Source organism: Acinonyx jubatus, chromosome A2, assembly GCF_027475565.1.
Source record: "Acinonyx jubatus isolate Ajub_Pintada_27869175 chromosome A2, VMU_Ajub_asm_v1.0, whole genome shotgun sequence".
Lineage (NCBI taxonomy): Eukaryota > Metazoa > Chordata > Mammalia > Carnivora > Felidae > Acinonyx > Acinonyx jubatus.
Genome location: NC_069383.1, coordinates 111,963,404 through 111,988,113, shown reverse-complemented (window position 1 = coordinate 111,988,113; position 24,710 = coordinate 111,963,404). Strand labels below are relative to the sequence as shown.

The 24,710-nt window shown below is 47.0% G+C and overlaps 1 protein-coding gene and 1 long non-coding RNA gene across 5 annotated transcripts in view; one reads left to right on the top strand and one right to left on the bottom strand.

The window, feature by feature from the left end:
* Nucleotides 1-569, top strand: part of LOC113594652 (uncharacterized) — a 30,721-nt gene extending 30,152 nt beyond the window's left edge. For all 3 annotated transcript variants that reach the window (XR_008296999.1, XR_003415077.2, XR_008297000.1), the window contains one exon: nt 70-569. This is a non-coding gene — a long non-coding RNA (uncharacterized LOC113594652). The remainder of the gene's footprint in view (nt 1-69) is intronic.
* Nucleotides 1-24,710, bottom strand: part of FGD5 (FYVE, RhoGEF and PH domain containing 5) — a 120,977-nt gene that overhangs the window by 16,113 nt on the left and 80,154 nt on the right. The window contains exons 6-12 of one of the 2 annotated variants that reach the window (XM_027042718.2): nt 16,317-16,477; nt 15,899-16,055; nt 15,169-15,253; nt 13,362-13,412; nt 12,695-12,753; nt 4,781-4,852; nt 3,698-3,766 (exon numbers count right to left, since the gene is read on the bottom strand). In XM_027042718.2, the coding sequence (XP_026898519.1) occupies nt 3,698-3,766; nt 4,781-4,852; nt 12,695-12,753; nt 13,362-13,412; nt 15,169-15,253; nt 15,899-16,055; nt 16,317-16,477 (654 nt within the window). Of the gene's footprint in view, nt 1-3,697; nt 3,767-4,780; nt 4,853-12,694; nt 12,754-13,361; nt 13,413-15,168; nt 15,257-15,898; nt 16,056-16,316; nt 16,478-24,710 lie in introns of both variants that reach the window. The other variant, XM_027042717.2, reaches the window with a different exon arrangement.

The window sequence follows — 24,710 nt, the reverse complement described above, 5'->3', positions numbered from 1 at the left end:
TGCAGGAATGTTCACAGAGGCTTTATTCATAAGAGCCAAATAGTGGAAACGACCCAAATGTCTCAACAGGCGACTGCATCAAAGAACCAGGTAGCACTGTGGAGTACTACGTAGCAACCAAAAGGAACTGATGGTACACACGACAGCATGGGTGAATTTCGAAGACATGCCAAGTGAAAGAAGCCAGACACAGAGGAGGATACACTGCTTCATAACATTTATATGAAGTACCAGATGAGGCAAAGCTAACCTGTAGTGATGGAAATTAGGCCAGTGGTTGCCCGAACAGGGGGTGGAGGAAGTGAGTGCTAAGAGGCACAGGTGAACATTCAAGAAATATTCTGTATCTTGGGGTGCCTGGATGGCTCAGTCGGTTAAGCGCCGACTTTGGCTCGGGTCGTGATCTCACGGTTCGTGGGTTCAAGCCCCACATTGGGCTCTGTGCTGTCAGCTCAGAGCCTGGAGCCTGCTTGGGATTCTGTGTCTCCCTCTCTCTCTGCCCCTCCCCAGCTCACACTCTGTTTCTCTCTCCTTCAAAAATAAATAAACATTAAAAAAAAAAAAAGAAATATTCTGTATCTTGATCCAGAGGGTGGTTACACAATGATACACATTAGTCAACAGGCAGATATATACACTTAAGATTGATGCATTTTACTCTGTAAATGAAGACTCCATAAAGTATAGTCAAAGAAGGAAGAGAGAGAGGGAGGGAGGAAGCTCCTTGAGCATAGAAAGCTGGTGGGTCCTGGTCACTGGTGTACCTCCAGTGACCACAGTAGGAACTCAATTAATATTTGCTAACTGAACAATTGAAGCTCCTTGCCCCCATGCAAGGCAGACCAGAAGGAACATAGTGCAAGTCCCCTCACCTCCTTAGGGGAGAGCGTTTCTGTTTAGCTAAAAGGTTTACAGTTTGAAAAGACACGTCAATCTTCACTCTGCTCTGTAGCAGCTGTGTGACTGTGGACAGGCCATTTCTCTCTCTCTGAGCCCCAGCTTCCTCCCTGCAAAGAAGGGGTCATTGCTGCCCCTACCATATTACAGATGCCGAGACAGAGAATGGCCCCAGTGAGCCCACTGTATGTAGGAGCCAGTGTAAACTAGGGGTGTTGCAAGGACTGAACAGGACAAGGCATCTAAGGGGCTGAAACAGAGCAAGAACTCAGGATTAGCACTTCCTCTCCCTGTAGAGAGTCTGCTGAGGGAGGGAAAAGAATAGATGAGGTTTCCTGCCTCCAGCTCTTAGGATCCCAACATCCCAATATGCCAACAAGAGCAGTGTGGGACACCTGGCTTGGACACAGAGCCGCTGGGTGGACTCAGGCAAACCCTTCCTCTCTCTGGACCTCACTGTCTCTAACCAGAGTTGGGAGTAGACCAGGAGCCAGAAAACTTTTAATAAAGGGCTAGATAGTAAATATTTAAGTCTTTGCAGGTCATACAGTTTCTGTCACAACTATTCAACTCAGTCATTGTAGCCCAAAAGCATTCACAGACAATCCACTAACAGATGCATGAGACTGTGTTCCCATAGACCTTTATTAACAAAAACAGGTGTCAGGCTGACCCCCAGATCAGAGGAACCTTCAAAGACCCTTTCAGCTCTGCCCTTCTAATAATGACAAGAGCTACTGTCCTACTGGACGCTCACTCTGTGCCAGCTCCTGGGCTAAGCACCCTGATCTCAATTCATGCCTCCAACAATCCCATCAGGCAGGCACCATTATTATCATCCTCATTTCACAGACAGCTTAGACTGCTGTCTGTGCCTGCTCACAGGCACAAAGCTTGTAAGTGGCAGAGTCAGGGTCATCAGCAAATGAATGTGCCTCCAGTGTGTTCAGGTGTGGTGTGTGGGGGGTGGCCACGCAGTTGAGTTCTTGCCCCATCTGGGGACAGTGACCAAACCTGGGCACAGAGCCTTGCTCACAAGCCTGCCCACCCTGGGGAACTGGCTTGTGTCACTCATCAGAACAGTCCCTGCCTTTTTGCGGCTGCCCCTCAGGCACCTGCTGCCATGGCAACTGCCATTAGCACCCTGGGGTTTTATGTGTGGTCAGAACCAGGCTGCCTCCTGATTGCCCACAGTTCTCTTCTTCAAAGCAGGTATTTTATAGCTCGATTTGGAGAAAGGGAGAGGAATCCTTCATGGAGGAGTAAAGGGGAATCTCTCACAATAATGAGCCACCAGTGGGGAACCCCACCTATCGCTTCAGGTCATGGTGGGAACCACTCTGTAGCATTACTGAAACCCCTGTGCATTGCATTGGTGGGCAGAGGCCCTGACTTTGTTCTACAGTTACAATTATTTTATGAAACTGGTACCTATGAGAAAGAAAAATTCTTAAGTGTGTTTATCACGGCTCTTCCTGGTTTAGGAACCTGTGTATCCTCCTCCCATCTCTCTCTCTAGGTGATATTTATGAAGGTCCTATGCTAAGACAGAACAAAGAAGGGGACCCAGATTCAGCAGGAGCTATGGCCTAATTATAATGAGGGGATATGAGAGACCCAGGCCCAGCATGGAGATGAGTGAGGGAAAGGCCACGATGAAGCCAACTAGATGCTGGAGGGAACATGAGGGAGGGAAGAGAGACAGAAAAATGGGGAGAAAGGGAGAGGGGAAGGACAGACTTCTTACCCTTCCTTCTGGGCTTAACTAGGTACCATTTCTCCAGGAAACATATACTTAGCACAGTGTGTAGCACCAGTGAACATATAACAAACATCAGTGCTGCTGATGCTATTGTCCATCTTTTTATTCCCTGACTCTCGCTGACCTCCCTCTTTGCTCCCATAGACCTGAGGTTCTGTCCACGTCATGCTCTTAACTCGGTAGTTACATTAGACACCGAAGGTTGACGGCACAGCATGAGACTTTATCTCTTTGTTTCCAGTGCCCAGCACATAGGGCAGTAAATATCTGAAACAGAGTTCTTAGACACTTACAGCCTGTTTATTATTACTTCTCACACAATCCTAACAAAGTATAAGAGGCTCTTAAGGGCAGCCTTGACTGACAGTAACAAAAAATGAAAGTTAAAATCATGAAGAACAGAGAAAATTACACCCAGCAGGTAGAAGAACTTAAAAAGCAAAACAATTTTGGGCCATAGGATTGGGGAAAATTATTGCTTGTAGCTCAACAGCCACAGAGGTTGATGTTACCATGCAACAGGCCTGGACATTCCCTGGTATTCCAGACTGTGGCTGCAAATCATCAGAAATGTTACACTGTACTCTGTCTTGTGCACAGTGGAGAAAGTGCTAGACTGGGGTCACAACCCTGGTTCCCTTCTGGGCCTCTGCCACCAACCTGCTGGGAGATCTGGCCCAGGAAACTCCCCCTTCTAGATCTCAGCTTTCGTGCGTGTTAGATAAGGCAGTTGAACAGCTATCTCCAGTGTAAGAATTTCCCAGTGTTAGGATGTTTGAAATGGGGACACAGGCAATTAAATTTTGGCAACATTCCATTTAAAATCGCTCAAATAATCAATGAGGGAAAGACTGTGGTTGGCAATGGTTAAGCCCTCAGACCTCTGGAAAGCTCAGCTCTGTAGAATGATCTTCAGCCTAAATATTCGGCTCTGTTCTAGGCCCCCCACCCCCAACTCCAGTTGCCTTTGAATAATGACCCAAGAAAATTTCACAAAATTTGACAGTCCTGGGGCTTGGCTGGGCACCAGGTACTTACCAGGAACAGGTGCCGGGGCCGTCTGCTTTTCCCTGTTACTTTCATCAGTGTCCCTTCCTTCAGAAACTCCTGTGGGGACAGAAGCAGACCTGAGAAGTCAGGCTGATGCCCAAGAAGAGTGGGGGGAGGCCCCGAGCAGGAAACTTAAATCTTGGTGCCTCCCAAAGTACCACAGAACAACTAATGGGTGAATTCCCGGCTTTAGCGAGATGCCCATGTTTGCTTCTTAGGAGCAGTCAGTCCGCCTTGACTTCTAGCAAGCCCCAGACACTGTTCTGGTCTCTGAGGGGTCGAGACAGTGACTCTTTCCCTCATTTGCTGCCATGGGGAGCCCTTCAGAACAAAGCCTATGAAGGTTTGCTAAACAGCTGAAGACCCGTGAACGGTTGCTACAGGCTCATTAATTCCGGAGGATGATTAAAATAGATACCTAAAGTTACTTAACATAAAGAAAATATTTAATAAATATTTACCGAACTGGTGAGCCAAGGCCAAACCATTAGGTGTGATTTTATAGACTCTCAGACCAATGAGATCCCTGTTAATTTTGAATAAAATATCCTGAACATAACACCTCTCATGTCTATGTCTCTTGTCCTTCATTGACCATAACAGGTAACAAACATATCTTTGACTATTTTTGAGCTGAGTTTTGTGTTTTCCATTTGGAAGCTTAAAGGTGGGTAAATTTGTCTCTGGAAAAATGTTATTTTTAAGCTGCTTTGTAGGAGCATGGTTTTTGGGAGATGGTTTTCCTGATTTTCTAGCAATGCTGGGCTAAACTAAAAATACTTGGTGTCTCTTCTTCTTAGAGGTGAAAAGAACCACAGGGACATGAACCCAAATGGCACTGTTTCTTTAAAGGTCCGGAAAGTGGAAAACACCAGGGGAAGCAGCCCCTGGGCCTTGTGAGCCCAGCAGAACCCTCCCCCTGCCCTTCCTCCTCCCCCTCCTCGGGTAAACAGCACCTGCAGCCAGGCCTGTCTGGGACCAGCCCAGCTGAACAATGGGTCTTATCAGAGCCTCACCCGCCTGCCTACCAGGCCGCCCTCTGTCCCTGCCCATGGCGGCAGTGGCACTCACCCTTCCTGGCTGGAGGAGATCCCCTTGGCCTCGAACACTGTGCTCAATGTGGACCAGCTTCTGCAGGTTTTCCTGTGGGAGGAAGCAGGGCAATGGGGAGATGGTCAGGACCCCTTTAAGGAGTCTTATCCCTTCTATTAGAAGTGGCATTGCTTCTACCTCAAAGGAGGAAAACAGAGTTCAGGAGGGCCTTGCCCTAAATCTGACCTCCTGTCAGTGGCAGGACTGGGATCTGAGCCTGGCCTTGCAGGGTACCAGACATGTGGACTGCCCATACTCAGGCTAGTCCCTCTGGGCCTGCGATCTGACACCACCATCTTCTGTGTGCCATGGGGACAGTCACTTGCCCTTGTTGTGCTGATACCCATATTTATCGCTAGGCCATGGCTCCTCCTCTCAATCTGTGTCCCCTGAAAGGCCTGGAGCATCTAGCCATCACTAATCCAGAGGGGTCAGATGCCCAAGGCCAGACTCTCTCTGGAATTGCAGCCCGGGGGGGCCTCTGAGGGAAAGTAATCAAGAAAATTTTCCACCTGGGGAAGAAACAGATCTGTGTTCTTTGAAGAAAAATATGTGTGCCTGGGAACTCCTTGTTGGTCCCTCACTGGGCCATCCACAGTATGCAGTGACATACCTACCCTCCCTCTGCACAGTACCCCATTATGCTAGAAATAACAAGCACTTAACCCATGAGGTAGGTGTCCTCTGAACCTTATGCGGGGTCAGGGTCTTAAGTCAACTAATAAGGTGACAACTGTGTGTAGGGAAATTGCAAGGCAACAGTGCCCCCACCTTTTCTCTAATAGTGAGAAAAAGATAACGTACAGAATCACAACTCTTCTCACACCTATTGGAGGCTGAAAAGGCAACCAACTGAACCGAATCCCAAAGACTGACAAGCCCCTTCAGAGACATGAGACACATGAATTGCTGCAACACACAGGAGGAGGAGGTGGCCAGCATAAAGGAGGATGAGAAGAAAGCAGCTAAAATGTTAATGGATTCTGAAAGGTTGGGTGGGGGCTGATGGGATAGTTTAGAATAACAGAGCCCCAGACACAGGAAAAATGCAGTCACTTGCAAGCTCTTCTCTCAAAGCTCCCACCAGGTGCTCACAAGGAACACTAGGGGCAGGGCAGGGAGCCTTGGTGGTGAAGGCATGCAGGTTGCCACTGTGGGGGGGGGGGGGGGGCGGCATAAAACCCTGCCAACTTCCCCAGGCCCCTCTCTGGTGCAAAACCCTCAGTCCCCGGGAGAGGCCGAGTAACCCACTCCCAGAGGACAAGCAAAATGTCACTCACCACTTCTGGGGAAAGGGCAGAAGCAAGAGCTGTCTTTCCCAAGAAGAGGGAAAGTACCCACTGGGCCCAGGATTGTGCAGTAATACTAAGCAGAAACCTGCCCAAGACCTGACATGGCTACAAGGCAGCGTGTGTGGCTACCGTGCAGAGGAGGTGCTGGAAAGCAGAGAAGGCCTGGCTTGCAGGCCCTGCTTGGGACTGAGGTTTGTCCAGGAGAGCAGACACTTATAAGCCAAGCACTGGGTAACAGGAAACAGTGGTCTACCTCTGAGAAGGGACAAGACAATGGAGAGAGGCCTCTTCTGTGGTGCAGGGATTGCTAAAAGCTGAGGGTGGAGACAAGGGCAATGAGAAAAACTCTCCAGTATCTCAGGCCCCACAAACAGTATCAGGTAATAGCAGCCCTCTTCTGGAGGAGTGTGAAGTCTGTGGGGCTCTGAAGGTGACAAAAGCAACAACAAAACCCAAACCCAACTTACCTAGTTGACTGGACTGACTCAGCTCCCACCCCCTACATGAATGGCAAGATCAGAAAAGAGGCACTCCCACTTCTGGGGTAGATACTATTTCCCTCAGTCTCTACAATTCTTCCAACACATAATACCTGGCATCCAATCGAACATTATAAGAAACACAAAACGCAAGGAAGTACCCCAACTCATTTTCAGGAAATAAAGCATTCAACAAAACCACCTCTTATTAGAGGTGACACAAATGTTAGAACCATCAGACAGGGACTTCAGAGTAATTACGATCAATATGTTAAAGGAGCTAGTGGGAAAGGTAGGCAGCATGCATGAACAGATGGAGAATTTCAGCAGGGATGGAGACTATACAAGAGAATCAAATGGAAATGTTAAAAACAAAAAACGTGATTTCAGAAATGAAGAATTCCCTTGACAGGCTTTGCAGCAAACTGATCACAGCTGAGGAAAGACTGAACTTGGAGGTATGAAAGCTGAGATTAACCAAACTGAAACACAAAGAGAAAAAAGAATGCAGGGGGTGGAGGGAAAGAACAGAGCATCTAACACAATTTTCCAAAATTAATGAATGACAACAGATCCAGGAAGCCTGAGAATCACAAGACAAATACCATCCACAGCCCCTTAAAAACACACATACTAAGACATCATAGTCAAACTTCTAAAAGTCAGTTGTAAAGAGAAGATCTTGAAGGCAGCCAGAAAAAAGGGACACACTATGTAAAAGGGATAAATATAAACATTACAGTGGATTCCTTATCAGAAATTATATAGGCTATAAGAGTGGTATCTTTAAAATAGTAAAAAGGAAAAAAAAAAAACTGGTCAATCCAGATATTTTTCCCAGGAAAATAACTTTCAAGAATGAAGGTAAACTGACCAATTAAGTAAATGGGTGATGGATGGTGGGACCCAGGTATCTCACTGCTAGAGTGGAAATTTATAGATAAGCCAAGGGAGGAGACTGGAATGATCCACATAGAAGTGATCAGAATTGGAGCTATCAGGGGCACTTGGGTGGCTCAGTCGGTTGACTGTCTGACTTCAGCTCAGGTCATGATCTTTGCAGTTAGTGAGTTTGAGCTCCAACATCAGGCTTGCTGCTGTCAGCCTATCAGTAAAGAGCCCACTTTGGATCTTCTGTCCCCTTCTTTCTTCCCCTCCCCCACTTGCACTCTCTCAAAAATAAATAAACATTAAAAAAAAAGAATTGGAGCTATCAGTAGGGATACATATTTACCTTAATATAGATACAGATGGTCATGTACAGAAATATCTATAGACATGAGTATACACACAGGTTACTATATACACATATAATTCTTTGCTCTGTAAGTTAAGAGGACCTGAAAGAAATGATAGCCTACTTGGTGACCAGACCTTGGTTTCTAATACCATTAATCCAACTGAAGGAACCAGGACTCCTTGCAGAAATGGCTGATTCTAAGGCTAAGGCAGGAAATACACAAGATGAGTCTGGAGATTTTTATAGTGACAGAAAGTAGGAAAGTGCTAAAAAAAAAAAATAAATAAATAATGAAAGTGCTAAAAAAAAAAATAGGCAAACCAAAATATCCCACCCAAATCCATATTGATGGGGATATGTGGAGAGTATGGAGAAACCAACTGACAGGGCTCCCAATGGCCAAAACTGGAACAATTTGAGAAATAAAAGAAATAAAACGGTATGAGATTATAACCTTAACATAAAATAAATATCTGTGAGCCCTTAATAACATAAATTATTTATTTATAATAAGTAAATACATTAATAAATAAGGGAGAAGAGACAAATCTCCCATGCAGAATTCCACATAATTTAGGTAGGTGCTCTGCCCTCAATGAGAGGAAGCATAACTCCTCATTCCTTAAATGTGGGCCGTGCATAGTGACATTCTTCTAAAGAGCATGGACTAGGAGGGGAGAAGAGGATAACTTTATGGAGTTTAAATAAGGAAATGGAGAAACCTGATAAATGCACCTGCAGCCAGGTGGGCAAGGTCTACAACAACACTCATAAACCATGGTGCTAGTATGCACCTTCGGTATGATGTCATGAAAGTGGTACTTTGCTTCCATGATCTTTCTCCCCAAAATCTATGAACCCAGTCTGTTTATGAGAAAAGTATCAGACAAATTCCAATAGGGGGCATTCTACAATATACCTGGACCAGTATTCTTCAAATTAGTCAAGGTCATCAAAAACAAGGGAAATCTGAGCAACCATCACAGTCAAGAGGAGCCTAAGGGAACACGAAGACTAAAGGTGATATGATATCCTGGATGGGAACTTGGAACAAACATTAGGCAAAGATGAAGGAAACCTGAATGAACTTTAGTTAATAATACTGTATCAATACTGGGTCTTTAATGTACTTGACTAACATAAAGATGCTAGTAATAGGAGAAACTGTGTGTGGGATACATGGGAGCTCTTCGTATTATCTTTCTTAATTTTTTTTCTGTAAGTTTAAAATGTTCTCAACGATAAACTCTGTCCAGAAAGTAGGAAGGTTGGTCACCAGGGGCTGGGAGGAGGGGAAATGAGGGCTTAGCGTTTAATGGGAACAGTTTCAACTGGAGAGAGAGAAAGAGTTCTGAAGGTGGATGGTGGTGATGGTCACAAAACAACGTCAATGTACTTAATGCCGAGGGACTGTGTTAATAATGGTTAAGATGGGGGGCGCCTGGGTGGTGCAGTCGGTTAAGTGTTTGACTTTGGCTCAGGTCATGATCTCACGGTTTGTGGGTTCAAACCCCACGTTGGGCTCTGTGCTGACAGCTCAGAGCCTGGAGTTTGCTTCAGATTCTGTGTCTCCCTTTCTCTGTGTCCCTCCCCCGTTCACACTCTCTCTGTCTCTCTCTCAAAATAAATAAACATTTAAAAAATAAAAAATTAAATAATAATAGTAATGGTTATACTGTACCTCAGTAAGAAATTTTTTTAAGTTCATTAAAAAAAAAACTAGATGGAGCAAATCGGAGACCCCAGACTCGCACATGTCCCCTCACTCTCTTCTGGGGGGAGACAGTTTACTTTCGTGCTGTGGGGAAGAGGACTCTCAACGGCGAATCTGATCAAAAGCCTCGAAAGATGGACCCTGCAAGCAGATGTGAGATTTTCTTCTAGGGAATCCCCTGAGACTTGGTCTGAGTAACTGAAATTAGAACCAAGGTGCATGCACTCTCTGAGGTAACCTGTGACCAATCCTTGAAGGAGTTCCCTGTGCTCACAAACCTGGGAGCCAACTCCAAACCTCCACCCCTACATTTCATGACATTACCATGGCTGAGTTGATACAAACAAAAAAAGAAAAATCCAAATGTGGGAAAGAGAGAAAAACGGTCCATGTGTACATTTATGTGTGTCACGAGAGAGGAGCAGGTGCTGTGTGCATGGGCACCTGGATGCATTTTCATGCACAGATGTGTGTGAAGTTGCAAGTCTGAACCTGTGAGTGATGTGTGCAGGCATGTCCGGCCTGGTAGCCAAGAAAGGCTCGAGTTCAAACCCGGCTCCCGTGCTGAGAGCTGAGTGAAGCCACTTGTCTCTCCAGGCCTCAGCTTCCTTGCTTGTGACACTGGGCTGGTAATAGCTCTCCTGAGGATTAGAGGAGAATGTCGGGCACAATCTTGGGCTAATAGAGGCAGTTGTGATCACTGTGAGTAGGACACTATGTGGGAATCTGCCACAGCCTTTCCTGAAAAGCTGGTGAGGACGACCTTTCCTACTTCCAAGACTTTCCCATCCTTTCACATTTATTCCTTGTCCTCCATCGAAAAGTGATCACAGCAGGGGACGGACTACCTGGGGCTCAGCTCTTAGAGTCATGTTTCCTGATGCTTCTCCCATCACCTGATAGTTTTCTGTAAACAGGCTGCTCAATGGATTTACAGTTACACTTGGCTGTCAGTACAGTATCCTAGTGAGCTTATTGGTGGCATTTCAGACCAGGTGTCAGGTAGATAGATGGGCCCCATTTTGGGGTGGTGGGATCTGGTTCTTTCAAGAAATCATACCTCTAGCTTAGCTACCTTTGTGGGGAGTTGGGGCAATGGTTTGATGGGAGCATAAACCCATGTGAATGTTGCTGCCTGCCTCCAGGAAGCCTTCCCTGGTTCTCATAACCAGTAAGTACTTCCCAGATTCGACCAGAGGCAATGTGAAAACATAGAAGGCTTTGTAAAATGGGGGAATGGCACCATCAGATATATTTTAATAGGATTACTCTGGCTTCCAGATGAAGAATGGAATGGCAGGGTTGGGAGGTGTTGAGGCCTGAGCTGGGGAGTGACCATGGGGAAAGAGAGGCAGAGCCCCAGCCCACCCTTTAGCCACTCAAGCCACTGAGCTCTGCCTTGGGATAGGGTTCATCTAGACCTGCTTGTCCACCACCCAGGCAGGGTCCTAGCCCGATCCCAGCAAGTGTGCAGTAGGGGCTGGTAGTCCAGAGCAGGCCCAGTGTGGTGTCCACAGGCAGCTGGAGAGACAAGGGCCAGCCAGTGCCGGGCACAGCACCCAACCCCAGTCTTAGAGAAAGCCAGGAGGGCATCTGGCTGCTGCTACCGCTAGTTCCCCCTCCTACAGGAGGGTGCCGCAGTGAGCTTGCCCGCAGGAGGGAAGACACAGCCAGCCCTTCCTGACCTAGTTTTTCCTTTTTGGAAGCAGAGGCATCCCTGGCTAAAGTGAAGCGCGGAGAAGCCAGCCCATCTGCTGCTATATCATGACAGGCATGGGACCCCAAAGCACCTCTGTCTTTGGCTACACTGAAGGAGATCTCACTGTACATACAGCATGCCAAAACACACATGAGCAAGTTGCTCACGGACCCTGGAGCGGGAAGGCAGAGGACCCGATGATAACAACATGTCTGACGTACCAATTTTCACAGCCAGCTGGCTTCAGCCTCCACACTCAGCGCACTCTTTGCCCAGACCCTCATCCAATCTCACCTACCCTGTTCCCATCTTCCAGCCATGCTGGGTGGATCTCTGAACTCTACTGTGACCTACACTTCTCCATCTCCATGCCCCTTCCTGGCACATCTTTCCTCCCTCTGCCTTCGAGGTGTGTGTGTCCTCCCCATGGGGGCACCTCCTGTATCATCTTTTGTCACAGCCCTGGCTGGGAGGGATGGCTCCCTTCTCTAAACCATGTGGCATTTTCTCTTTCCCTCACGATGCTTATCATGTCCACATATTTACTGCTCCACTAGCTGTGATTTCCTCCTGGGATTCACGTCTCACCTCTGTATCTCCAACCCCCAACGCAAGTCTGGCACAGAGTAGGTGTCCAATAGCTGCGACTCCCCTCCCCTTCTTCTCCCTGTGGAATCACTATGCGGACGCTCCGTGTACCTGTCCCAGCAGAGCTGGGCAACTGCTCGGTGCACATACCACCATCACTCCCACCTCTGCCCATGGAACCCAGCACTTGATCACCAAACTCTTTTCCCCCCGAGCTAGGACTCAGCCTCAGAATCCTTCTCAACACAAAGCTCAGGCCTACTTAAAGCTTAGTGGAACAGAAAATATGTGGACACAAGTGACCAAGGTAGCCACTTGAACAGAGTTGGGATGTAGGATAAAGTTGGCCTTCCTTGGCAGAAAACTAGTAAATACAGGATCAGTGTCCAACAAATAGTCACTTGCTGGCAGAAACAAGCATGCACTTAGAGCTCACGTATTCTTGTGGGCGAGTGGTTTTCAAACTTTTGTGAGCAAAACGTTTACCTAGAATGCTTGTTAAAAATGCACATCCCTGGACATTACCCCCAGATGTTCTGACTGAGAAGAGCTAAGGTCTATCAGGAATCTGTAGCTTACCAGGCACTCCAGGTGCTGATGCAGGTGGTCTCAGACCACAGTCTGGACATTACTTATCACATTCAGACAAGTCTGTAGCTTCCCCTCACTACCCTAATGGTGAACCACGGACCTGGACAGGAACACACAGTACTTGAGGTCACATAGTAAGTGTCAGGGCCAGAACTCAGGGGCCAAGAACTCTTTGCAAGGTCCCACGACACAGATGGTTGCCTGCAGCACCTCCAAAAGTGGAGTATCATAAGGCAGACCGGGGCAGGTTGGAGGAGGTCCTAGACCTGAACCCCAGGAAACAGACTTACCCCTTGCTCCATGCTGTCATTGGCGCGGTCTGTGACTTTGGAGATGAGGGTCAGTGCACCTGTGGAGGGAAGCAGAGAAGGTAGCCGGGCCATCTGGGGAGGGCCAGTCCAGTAGCACTATCCTCACCTCCTTTCTTCCCCTCTCTCCCCACTGCCCCCCAAGATCACTACAGTTGCAGGGCCTTGTATGTGGGTGGCACCAATTTTTCTCACACCCGGGTCAGGTCATAGGTCCAACCTTAGCTTTGCTACCACTGCCTAAGTGACCTTTACAGTGATTTGACCACTTTGTGCCTTAGTTCCCTTGGCTATAAATTGAATATGTTAAAATAGGGACTGTCCTGGCAGGTCATATGCAGGGACAGTCACATAGAATTGGGAGGAAACAGGGACACTGTGGTGACTTTTTTATACCTGGCACTACCCCCTATCACCAATGCTGATTACCCTCTTCTCCTTTGACTCGATGACAGCCCATCCCAGGGAGCCCTGTGGTTGAGGTGAGCAGGGAATAACCTCAGAATCCCCAGAGGTCTCATGTCCACTGCACATCTAGCTACCAGGGAAGAGAATATGTCCTGGGCCTGAACTGGTGGAGAGTCCAGAGCTAGGGGACAGGGGCCAAAGAGAAATGTGTCCCCATCCTCCAGGTTCATGCTGCACTTACCCTGTGTGTTATCGTACTCAGCTGAGTCCGGACAAAGGTTGTTTAAATAGTCTGCAGGTAGAACAAGAGCCAGGGGTCAGTCTGCCCTAGGGAGACCAGGCCCTCTGTCTGCAGCAGGAGCACCCCCCCCCCCCCCGCCACCGCCGCTTTCCAGACTTGGAAGAAAAGGGCCGGAAGAATGGGGTACGCATCCCCTCACCCTTGCTAGCCTACTACAACACCACACTAGGACAAAATCAGGCCCCTGGGCCATCACCAGCATCACTGCCACCACCGCTAGCCATTCACTCATTCAACAACTATTGAGCACTTGCTGTGTGCCTGGTACTGTGCTATGCCCTCAGCATATAGACACAGACAAGGTGAAACCCTGCCTCTGAGAAGCACACTGTCTATTGGGGGAACATATGTGACCATCAACACAGGGGTGTGTGACGTGTTAAACCTTTAACACATTTATACCCACAGGCTCTATGTGGGCTGGCGTCTCTACAGCTACCTACCAATGTCACTCACTTATTCTGGCAATGCTGGCATTCTTACTCTTTTCTGGAACATGTTAAACCTGTTAATAGCATCAGGGCCTTTGCACTCACTATTCCCTCTACTTGGTAGTCTCTTTTTCCAGATCTTCAGAGGGTTCATGTCCTCACTTTGCTGAGATCTCTGTGCAGTGTTACCTCCTCAGACAGGTCCTTCCTGAGTGCTGTACCTAATTCAGAGCACTTTTACCTCCATCCCCTTAAACCCCTTTATCTTCTTCAGAGCTCTTATCACTGACATATCATATTTTTATTTCCTTGTTAGAGTAAAAACTCCACAGTGTCACAGAGTTTTGGCTGTCTAATGCACTACTATACCTCCACCATCTAGCACGGGGCCTGGGACACAGTAGATGCTTAATAAACATTTGTTGAATCAGATGAACAAATTCTCTGCCCCTTGGCCCTAATGTACTTTCCTTACAGCCCTGGTCCCTACCTGGAATTACATGCATATCTCTACATGTGGGTATCTGTCTCCCCCACTGGAATAGCAGTCCTCCAGGCCCAGGAACTTTGTCCATTTGGGAGGCAGCTGGGCAAGTGAGTCTGGACAGAGGTGTGGTGCTTCCTGGCAGGTAGAGGTAGGGGAGGGGATGATATTCCCCGAGGAGAGTTTGTAATTGTAAAGAGGGAAGGAAGGGAACAGGACCTAGGACTGAGCCCTGAGAAACACTGACATTTATTATGAAACAGTAGAGGAAGGGAGATTGTCAACACAGATGGAGAAGGGTAAGCAGAGAGGTCTGAGGGAGGCACAGAGAGAGTATATCACAGAAGCCTCAGGATGGGAGGGTTTTCGAGAAGCAGGAAGTGACCAGTGGCAAAGCCACAGAGATGGCCACAGTAGGTCCAAGGTGGAAAATGTCCACTGATTTGGCCCCAAGAAGGGCTTTGGTGGTAAGAACAGATTTAGGGAAATGAGACACCCACTGAGGAAATGCAGAACAGGGGAAGGTATGACTTCATGTGTTTTAGGATGGGAGAGGCTGAAGGAAGACACAGAAGGTGGCCACTGAAGCAGGGTTTCCAAGGTGGCAGCAGAGGGTCCAAAGCTTCACTGAAGGGAAGATGGTGGCAGAGTCTAGCTGGTCTGGAGGGTCAGGAGCCAGGAACTGAGAACAATCCCCCCCCCCCCTGCCCATTCCCGGCACAGTGGGAGGGGAGGTTGTGATCACATAGCTTGCCACCATTACCTGCACCCCTCCTCAGGTGCCTTCCCTCCCGCATCACCTCAGTGCACCCTGACCTCCTGTGGGGCCCACCTGTGAGGAGCACTTGGTACTGGAAGAGGCGCTGAACCACCCGCAGCAGCCGGTGCTTCACGTTCTGGCCACCTCCTTGCTGACTCTGCTGCTCCCAAGAGACAGAGAGGACAAAACTCCGTCAGAGACCCCTGCCTCAGGGCACCAAGCTCACGGCATCCCTCATACACTGTCCCATCCACACCTCTTCCTGGCCACACTGAACTTCTCCCCCAGCTCTAAAACCAGGTTCGCTTCCTCCAGGAAGGCCTCCCAGATTAGCACCAGTTCATTCCTTCTGTGACAGTTCATTCCTTCAGGCTCACAGTCAGTGCTATATTCAGTAACATGCAACTCCTAGTCCCTGCTTTGCATCTAGTATTAGTAAAAGAAAAAAACCTCATTTTTCCTGTTCAGTAACTGTATCCCCAGTTAGTGACCATCTGTTGGTCATTCCAATGGGTGTGGCCCCAGCTTGCATTGTGCTTTTCTACTGGGACAGGAGAATGGCCACTAAAACTCCCACCAAGGTGGGGGCTCATGGAGTTGTCATCAATTGCCCAACAGGGTATGTCCTAGGCTCTAAGTGTTCCCTTCTTCTGGGTCACCCTCTCCTCTCCCAGCCAGGGCTTCCCCTCTGACCCTCAGCCTCAGGCCTACCAAGAAGCCTCACTGATTTTCAGTAAGCCCTTCCATGTCCACCCCACCCCTGGATCCTTAGAGCAGGTTCTCAGAGGACCAAGGGACCCACCTCAAACTCACGGACAGCAGCTGCCAGCCGGGGGGAATGCAGGCAGTTCTCACTGAGTAGACTCAGACACCTGTCGAACTGCAGGATGTGAGCAGCATGGTGATCAAACTCCTGCTCCCGGGCCAGGAAGACATCGGCCACCTTCTGCTGGTCCTCCCTGCAGCCGGGTAGGGAGATGGGACAGTGAGAACTCAGCCTCGTGACCAGCACGGTGTTAGTTGGTGAGCGTTGATCATGTCACTGGGTAGTGGTCCCAACTTGACCCTCCCACACTCATTTTACTTTGGGCAAAGGACCCAACATCTGCACCTCGGCTTCTGCATTGGTCGAACAGAGACACAGTTTCACTTGGTGTGGTGTTAACCACCCCATCCCCCAGTGCAACGGAAGTACGGGCAGCAGACCATGGACAGCTCACCAGTGCAATAGCCTCTCCCTCAGCTCCTCCAGGATCCCCTGGTGAAGGTCTCGGATGGCTGGGAGTTCACTCAGGCTGCGCCTCAGCTCCTCCCTGGCCAATGTGTCCTTGCTCTCGTGGTCTATTTCATCCAAGGCCCTCATGACAGCTCCGTGGAAATCCTGAAACCCCAAAGGCCCGTCATCCCACAGTTGATAGGCCTGAGCACAAGTCCCCTGCAGCTTTGAAGCCCTGGCCTACATACAGATAGCACAAGACCTTAGGCCAGCATCTCAGACCCCAGCGTTCTCACCTGTAAAACAGGGGTGGTAACACACACCTGCTGTTCACAGGTAACTGATGCCCAAAGAACACCCACCACAACTCCTGGTGCAGCGGGAGGCTTTCAAGCATGTTCACTCCAGAACTTAGGTTTTGCTCTTCTTCTGAAAAGTTGGGTAATTCCCTCTCTGAAGAAGTACAAAGCTCTGCTCTACCGTTATCTGTCTTTGAAAAGGTTCATGCACTGTGTTGTTTTAAAGCAAAGTCTAAAGAAGTCATAGGCAACCACTCCATGGGGTGTTAAGCAGTCACTGAAAACGATGCAGATGGTGTCTATGTAAACATATTCGTGTCCTAGAGTTAGGACATCAAGAAGGGATACACAGTTGTCTTTCCACCCTGACATGGCTGTCTAAAACAGGAACAAAGGAAAAAGCTGAAAAGAAATGGAGTGAAATGTAAACAGTGGCTGTGTCAGAGGTATAAGATCAGGAATGGTTTTTTTCTTCTCTGTTTTCTTTTCTTTTACAAAAAAATTTTTTTACATTTATTTATTTTTAAGAGAGAGAGACAGAGTACAAGTGGGGAGGGGCAGAGAGGGAGACCCAGAATCAGACGCAGGCTCCAGGCTCTGAGCTGTCAGCACAGAGCCTGACGTGGGGCTGGAACCCACGAACTGTGAGATCATGACCTGAGCTGAAGTCGGACGCTTAACCGACTGAGCCACCCAGGTGCCCCATCTTCTCTGTTTTCTAAAATTTCTGTATTGTGATTCATTACTTTAAAAATTCAACTAAATTTAATGAACATTAAAATTGTAAAGAATGCAAGACATCTTTCTCACAACAAAAAACTATCTTCAAATCTACCTGCTCTTGCATGAGCCCCAGGCCTGAAGTTTTAATTATATGGAATATACTGAAACCACCTTGAATTGTGGAATAATAAACACCAGGAAAACCTCAGTATCAGAGGACATATGGTCCAGCCCCAATCAAGGTCAAATCACCTTTATAACATTCAGGAAGGATGCCCACACTGCCTTGTTTGATTGCCTCTCTGACAGAGAACTCATTACTGAGCTAGACAGTTAATTCCACTGCTGAACAGTTTTTATTGCTAGAATTGTCTCTTTACATTGAGATCTGAAAGGGGAAAATGCCTGAGAGGATGGGCAGTCCCTCCTCCAGGAAGTCCTTCTGGTCTTCTCCAGAAAAGGAGTGCAGGAGAAGGGGAGGACTGGGAAAAAAAGGCAGGGAAGTGGGACAGGGCTAGAGAGAAAGACAAAGGGAGAGATAAAAATGAGAAAACAGAGAGAAGGAGAGGGAGAAAGAGGAGAAAAGATGGAGGGTAGGAAGGAGGGACTGATGGAGAGCAGGACACAGAACCCTCCAATATCTGTAAAGAGGCTGCTGTGCTGTCAGACAGAGGACAGCAGGTGTGGAGGTGACAAAGGTCCCTGCTTCCTGAGCACCTCCTCCAGTCCGGAGCTGACTTCCTGCTGCTGTAACCTGCCCTTCCGGGAATCTGGGCAGAGATGGCGGGGAGGACAAGGAGAGGGCACCCACCCTGGCTTGTGGTCCCACGGAGGGAGAATGAGCTGGTTCCTCCTGAGGCCAGCCCTCATCAGTCCCAGTCTGGTGCAGTTTGAAGGTTTCAGGACACCTCTAGCCCCATCACCAAGGTCAGAAACTCGGGGCTGAGTCTTCAACTAATGAATGGATTCTCTGGCTGAAGGCGTGTGTGTCCTTAAGTGGAGACCACATGCTTGAGCTATAATTAGAAATCAAGAGTGGCTGGGTGGTTCAGGCGGTTGGGTGTCTGACTTCGGCTCAGGTCATGATCTCACAGCTCATGAGTTGGAACCCCGCGTTGGGCTCTGTGCTGACAGCTCAGAGCCTGGAGCTTGCTTTGGATTCTGTGTCTCCCCATCTCTCTGCCCCTCCCCCACTCATGCTCTGTCTCTGTCTCTCAAAAATAAATAAATGTTAAAAAAAAAAAATCAAATCCCATTGTACCTAAGCTATCAGAACCTTTCCTGAAAGCATGTTTCAGAGGGTGAAGAAAGTATGAACTACAAGTGAGAGGGAAAGGAAGGTAATGTTTAATTCTTATTTCTGCCCACAGCTGGCTCTGGGATACTGGGGTCATTCTGAACCTGGAGTGGGGGTTTCTCTGCTGACCCAAGGGCAGGAGGACCCTCCCATTCTTCCTTATGGGTCTCCATGTTTAGGACCCAGGCTCCAGCCCTACAGGGTCTTCTCAGCCCTGGAATCCCAGAGAAAGAAAGAAAACGTCCTGATGAAGAAGGATAATTCCTTTTGCTTGGGCTTGGGCAGCTGATTGACAGACTTTCAACACATTGTTATCGGCTCTGTGCCAGGGTCAAGCCCAGCTACACCAGAAGAAGCTGATGACTGTGGGCAAGCTGTCACTTATCTGAGCCTCATTTTCCTCATCTGTAAAATGGAAATAATGGCACCACTAAGTACAGCATGAGGCTGTTGAGAGGCTCATCCTGATGCTTAAAACTGCTTTATAAACTGTAAAGTGCTATCCCCATTACAGTTGTGATTATATTTTAGCTATGACATCTTCAGAGTAGGGTTACATCTGTTTTGTTTCCTGCTGTGTTTCTAAAGCCCAACAGAGCATGTGACACAGAGGAGTTTTATTATACTTGCTGACTGACAGAAAGACCTTATTTATTTAACAGGAGAGTGAGCCACAGGGGAGCCAAGACTGCAATCTGGTCACCCTGCAGCCCGGACCACCACAGAAAGAGGAAGAGGGACAGAAGGAAGGACAAGCAAAAACAAGACTGATGGTTGCATGTGCATTGTACCCCAGGGAGCTAAAATATTAACTGCTCTGCAAGCTAGTTTCTCATCTGTAATTAATTCTCACTAAATTGACTAAGTCCCAATGGGCAGGATGGCCATCATCGACACGACTCATTTCAAAAACCAGAGCATAATTGGACTCGCCACAAACATCCGTTCTTAAAACTCATGCATCGGCTGGAAGCACTGAGTGCCTGTCGCACCATCCATCACTCCCTGAAAGGTTTCTGCTGTCTTAATAGTTCTGGCCATCACTGCACCTGGGGGCTCTCAGACGGAGGAAGCAGGTAGGAGATACCCAGCTCTCATCCCCTTATTCGTTCAAAGTGAGTGCCTGCTCTGCACCAAGTCCCAAGGAGGGAGTAGGAGCAGGAAATGCTGTTCTGCCCTCAAAGAGTTTGCAATCTTGAGGAAAAGAAAGGAGTAAAAACACAATTTCAACACAGAAGTAGAAGTACTGTGAGTGGGCAAGGCACAGGGGCTGTGGCAGGCCATAAGAGGGAGACCTGACTTAGCTCTGGGAAAGCATCCTATCTCCTCTGAGATAGGAAGGGAGTGTTTCAGGCAGAGGAGGCAACATGTGCAAAGGCCCTGAGGTGGAGGAGGCACTAAGTTAAATGTGTCTTGGGTGCAGTATGCATGTACATGTGAGTGTGCGCACTGTGCAAGTGCACAGGACTGGAATATGATGGCAATGGACGGTCAGACAGACGACCCATCCCACAGGGCCCTGCACGGTTTTAAAGGCAATTGGGTTTCATCCTGGGGTGACAGGGAACCACTGGACCAAATATCTATCTTACAAAATTCACGTTGTTGGGAGAACAAACTGGAGGTGGCCAGAACGAGAGCAAGACCAGTGAGAAGGCCGTCGCAGTCATCCAGGAGAAAGGCCCAGACCCAATGGTGGCCATGGGGACCGAGAGAGGGAATGGACTGGAGATAATAAGGAAGAAGAACTGAGTGGCCACAATGCCTACAGGATCCAATCCAAACGCATTTGGGCACCAGAGGTCTTCTTGATCTGGTTCCCCTTCTCACCATGCCCACTTACCAGCTCTCTGTGGAGCCTCTGCTCCAGCCTTAGAGCCTCTAGACCCCAAGCCAAGGCCTAGAGAACACAAATGAGTCCTTGTCAACCTGGAGAGTTGCAAATGTGTGACCTTGAGCAAGTCACTTCATCTGTATGGACCTCAATTTCCCCCTCTGCTAAATGGGAATACAAATACCTTCTTCACAGTGTTTGTGCATATTGCCTTCTGCTCTGTTTAAGGATTCTTTGTTTCCTGTGCTTCCCTTCTCCCCTAGACTCTGTTTCACTTATCTCTGTCTCCCTAGCACCCTGCACAGGGAAGGTGATCAACACATGACAACTATAGTTTGGCACTATTATTATTTCCATTTTATTTCCAATAAAATAATCAGGTCCAGAAGGATTAAGTAAATTGCCCAACGTCATCAAGATGGCAAGATCTGGGCTCACGTCAGCCTGACTTCAAAGTTGTAGCTCTCTTTCAGATGGCCCAGACGGGGGAGTGACAGATGCAGGTCAAGGAGGGGGACTAGAACGCGGTTCCTGAGTGCTAGCCAGAGCTTCTGGCCCAATCTCAGAGACCCTGGGGCAGCTTGGTGGAGAGGCCCGAGTGTGAGGACTGCCTCTCTGCCTCTGGGGCTCAGACAAGTTTCCTGGAGCTCACAGCATTCTCAGGACCCTGTCCTGGGCTTGTTAAAGTGGAAGCTGGGACTTCACATGCAGAGGCCTGGGCCCTTGGCCCCTTTTTCTCTTCTCCAAACCTGCTACTGAGTTTTCCAGGCAACACAGCACCTCTATTCTCTGAGCTAAACAGTTGGTGGGTGGCCAAGGTCCTCTTTGCAAGTAGTCAAACCACTGATGTTGTCGCCGAAAGTCAAGTGGACTCACTGGGATCCCATCTGGCCAAACGCACACCAACCTCAACCACGACCCACCTGTGTCACAAACATGCATTGGCAGGCCATGAGCTGTCCAGCAGACATGACTTCACCTGGCATGGTCAGCCACTGGAGGGTACTGTGGAACCCTGAAAACAATTCTGTTTTCAGAGGGGCAAAGACTCCTTCAGCTGTATACAAAATGTATGAACCACACAGAAAAATAAATACATTGGACTTCATGTTAACAGATGACTATGGAAAAGGGAATCTGGTTGTGCTATGTACTACTCCTATCCTTGTTACTTTTCTGTAAAACTGAATTTTTTTAAATAGAAGTTTAAAAAATCATTGAAAAAGTAAGATGAAAAGGGGAAAAAATGGTTGGAAATAAATTTAACAAAAGAAGCATAGAACCTACACTCTGAAAACAACAAAACTTCATCGAAAGAAATTAAAGAAGACCTAGGTAAATGGAAAGAGGTCTCGTATACACAACTTAATATTGTTAAGAGGGTAACATTCCCCAAGTTGATATAGAGATTCGTCTTAACCCTCATCAAAATCCCAGTCACCTGTTTGTAGAGAAACTTGACAAGCTGATTCTAAAATTCACATGAAGATACAAGGACCCAGAATAGTCAAAACTATCTTGAGGGGCACCTGGGTGGCTCAGTCAGGGTCTGACTGGCTCAGGTCATGATCTCACAGTTTGTGAGTTCAAGTCCTGCATCGGGCTCTGTGCTGACAGCTCAGAGCCTGGAGCCTGCTTCAGATTCTGTGTCTCCCTCTCTTTCTGCCCCTCCCCTGCTCATGCTCTTTCAAAAATAAATACACATTATATAAAAATTTGAAAAAAGAAAAAACAAAAAACAATCTTGAAAAAGAAGAACAAAGGTGAAAGACTCACGGTTCCTGGTTTCAAAACTTACTATAGGCCTAAAGGAATCAAGATTGTGTGGTATTGGTATAGGACAGACATAAAGATCAATGAAATAGAATTCAGAGTCCAGAGATAAACTCAGAAATAAATGTTTATGGTTAAGTGATTTTTAGCAAGGGTGCCAAGAAAATTCAGTGGGGAAAAAAAGCCTTTTCAACAAATGGTGCTGAGATATTTGGATATCCACATTCAAAAAATGAATTTGGACTCCTTCTTTATATCCTATACAAAAATTAACCCAGAATCAAATACTTAAATGTGAAAGCTAAAACTATAAAACTCTTTAAAGAAAATATGGGAGGGCCGCCTGGGTGGCTCAGTCAGTTAAGCATCCAACTTCAGCTCAGGTCATGATCTCGCGGTTTATGGGTTAGAGCCCCACATTGGGCTCTGTGCTCACGGCTCAGAGCCTGGAGCCTGCCTCAGATTCTGAGCCTCCCCCTCTCTCTCTGCGCCTCCCTGCTCACGCTCTGTCTCTCTCTCTCAAAAATAAATAAACATTAAAAAAATAATAAAGAAAGAAAATACGGGAGTAAATCTTTGTGATCTGGAGCTAGACAAAGCTTTCTTAGATATAACATCAAAAATGCAACCAACAAAAGAAAAAATTAGATTACATTAAAATTAAAAACTTATATGCTTCAAAGGACACCATGGAGACAATGAAAAGACAAGCCACAGAACAGGAGGGATTATTTGCAAATCACATATCTGATAAGGGACTTGCATGTATATAGAACCACAATGAAAAGATAGCCCTTTAAAAAATGGGTAAAGGATTTGAAAAGATAGTTCTCCAAAGAAAATATACAAATGACCAAGAAGTACATGAAAAGATAGATGCCTGACATCGTTAGTCATTAGGGAGATGCAAAATCAAAACCACAGTGAGATCCCACTTTATATCCACCAGGATGGCTATAATAAAAAAGACAGATAATAACAAGTTCTGCAAGGAGAATCTAAAATGGTGCAGCCACTTTGGAAAACAGCTGGTAGTTCCTCAAAAGGTTAAAAAGTTACCATATGGTCCAGAAATTGCACTCTTAGGTATATTCCCAAGAGAATGGAAAATGTATGTTCATACAAGAATTTGCCCATGAATGTTCATGGCAGCATTTTCAAAATAATCAAAAAGTGGAAAGAACTCAAATGTCCACCAACTGATGAATGGATAACAAAACGTGGTCTATCCACACAACGGAATATTAGCCATGAAAGGGGTGAAGTACTGACACATGCTACAATGTGGATGAACCTTGCTGCAATTTACGTGAAATTTCAAAAACAGGAAAACCTATAAGAGACAGAACTAGACAGTGGGTGCCTAGGGCTGAGGCAGGGTGATGGCGAGTGACAGCTTTGGGGTTTGGGGTTTCTTTTTGGGATCATGAGAATGTGCCAAAATGGATTGTCGTGATGATTACACAACTCTGAATGTGCTAAAAACTATCGTATTTTACACTTTAAATGGCTGAATTGTATGGTATAAGATTTATATCTCAATTAAGCTATTAAAAATTGAATACGGAAGCCACAGATTGGGAGAATATTTACAATACATATATCTGAAAATAGACTTGTGTCCAGGATATTTAAAGAATTCCTATAGATCCATAAGGAAAAGAAGACAACCTAATTAAAAAGTAGGCAAAAGAACTTCAAATGAGGATTTTCAAACGGCTAATAAACAGAAAGATACTCAATTTCATCAACCATCAGTTGGTGGTTGCTGCTAAAACAACAATGAGAAACCACTACACAATCACCAGAATGGCCATGAGTAGAAAGATGGGCAATACCAAAACGCTGGGCAGCATGAGGAACGTTATTCCCAAATGTTGGGGGTGGGAGTATATATACTCAACCACTCTGAAAACCTATTCGGCAGTTCCTAATAAAGCTGAATCTATGCTTACTCTATGACCAACAATTCCACTCTAGGTAGATACTGAGGAGAAATGAGTGTTTATGTTCCCTAATGATACGTATATGAACATTCATAGCAGCTTTATAATAGCCCAAGCTGGAAACAGCCCAAATCATCATTAACAGGATAGATACACCAACTGTGGTATATCCACACAAAAGAATAGTAATAGGCATGAAAACTTGGATGAATCTCACATATTATGTTGAGCTAAAGAAGCCAGACACAAAAGAATACATAATTCATGACTCCATTCATATGAAATCCAACAACAGGCTAAACCAATCCAATGTGATGGAAAGCAAAACAGCGGCAACCTCTGGAGGGTGATACGGACTGGGAAGGGGCACAGGACACCTCCTGGGATGATGAAAATGCTCTATGAGTGGCAGTTACAAGCATACGCACACACATATATTAAATATTTAGGCTCTACCTTTGTGCACCTATCTGTAAGTTACAAAACATTTTTTTAAAAAGGAAAGCGGTTCTCTGAGGTCCCTGGG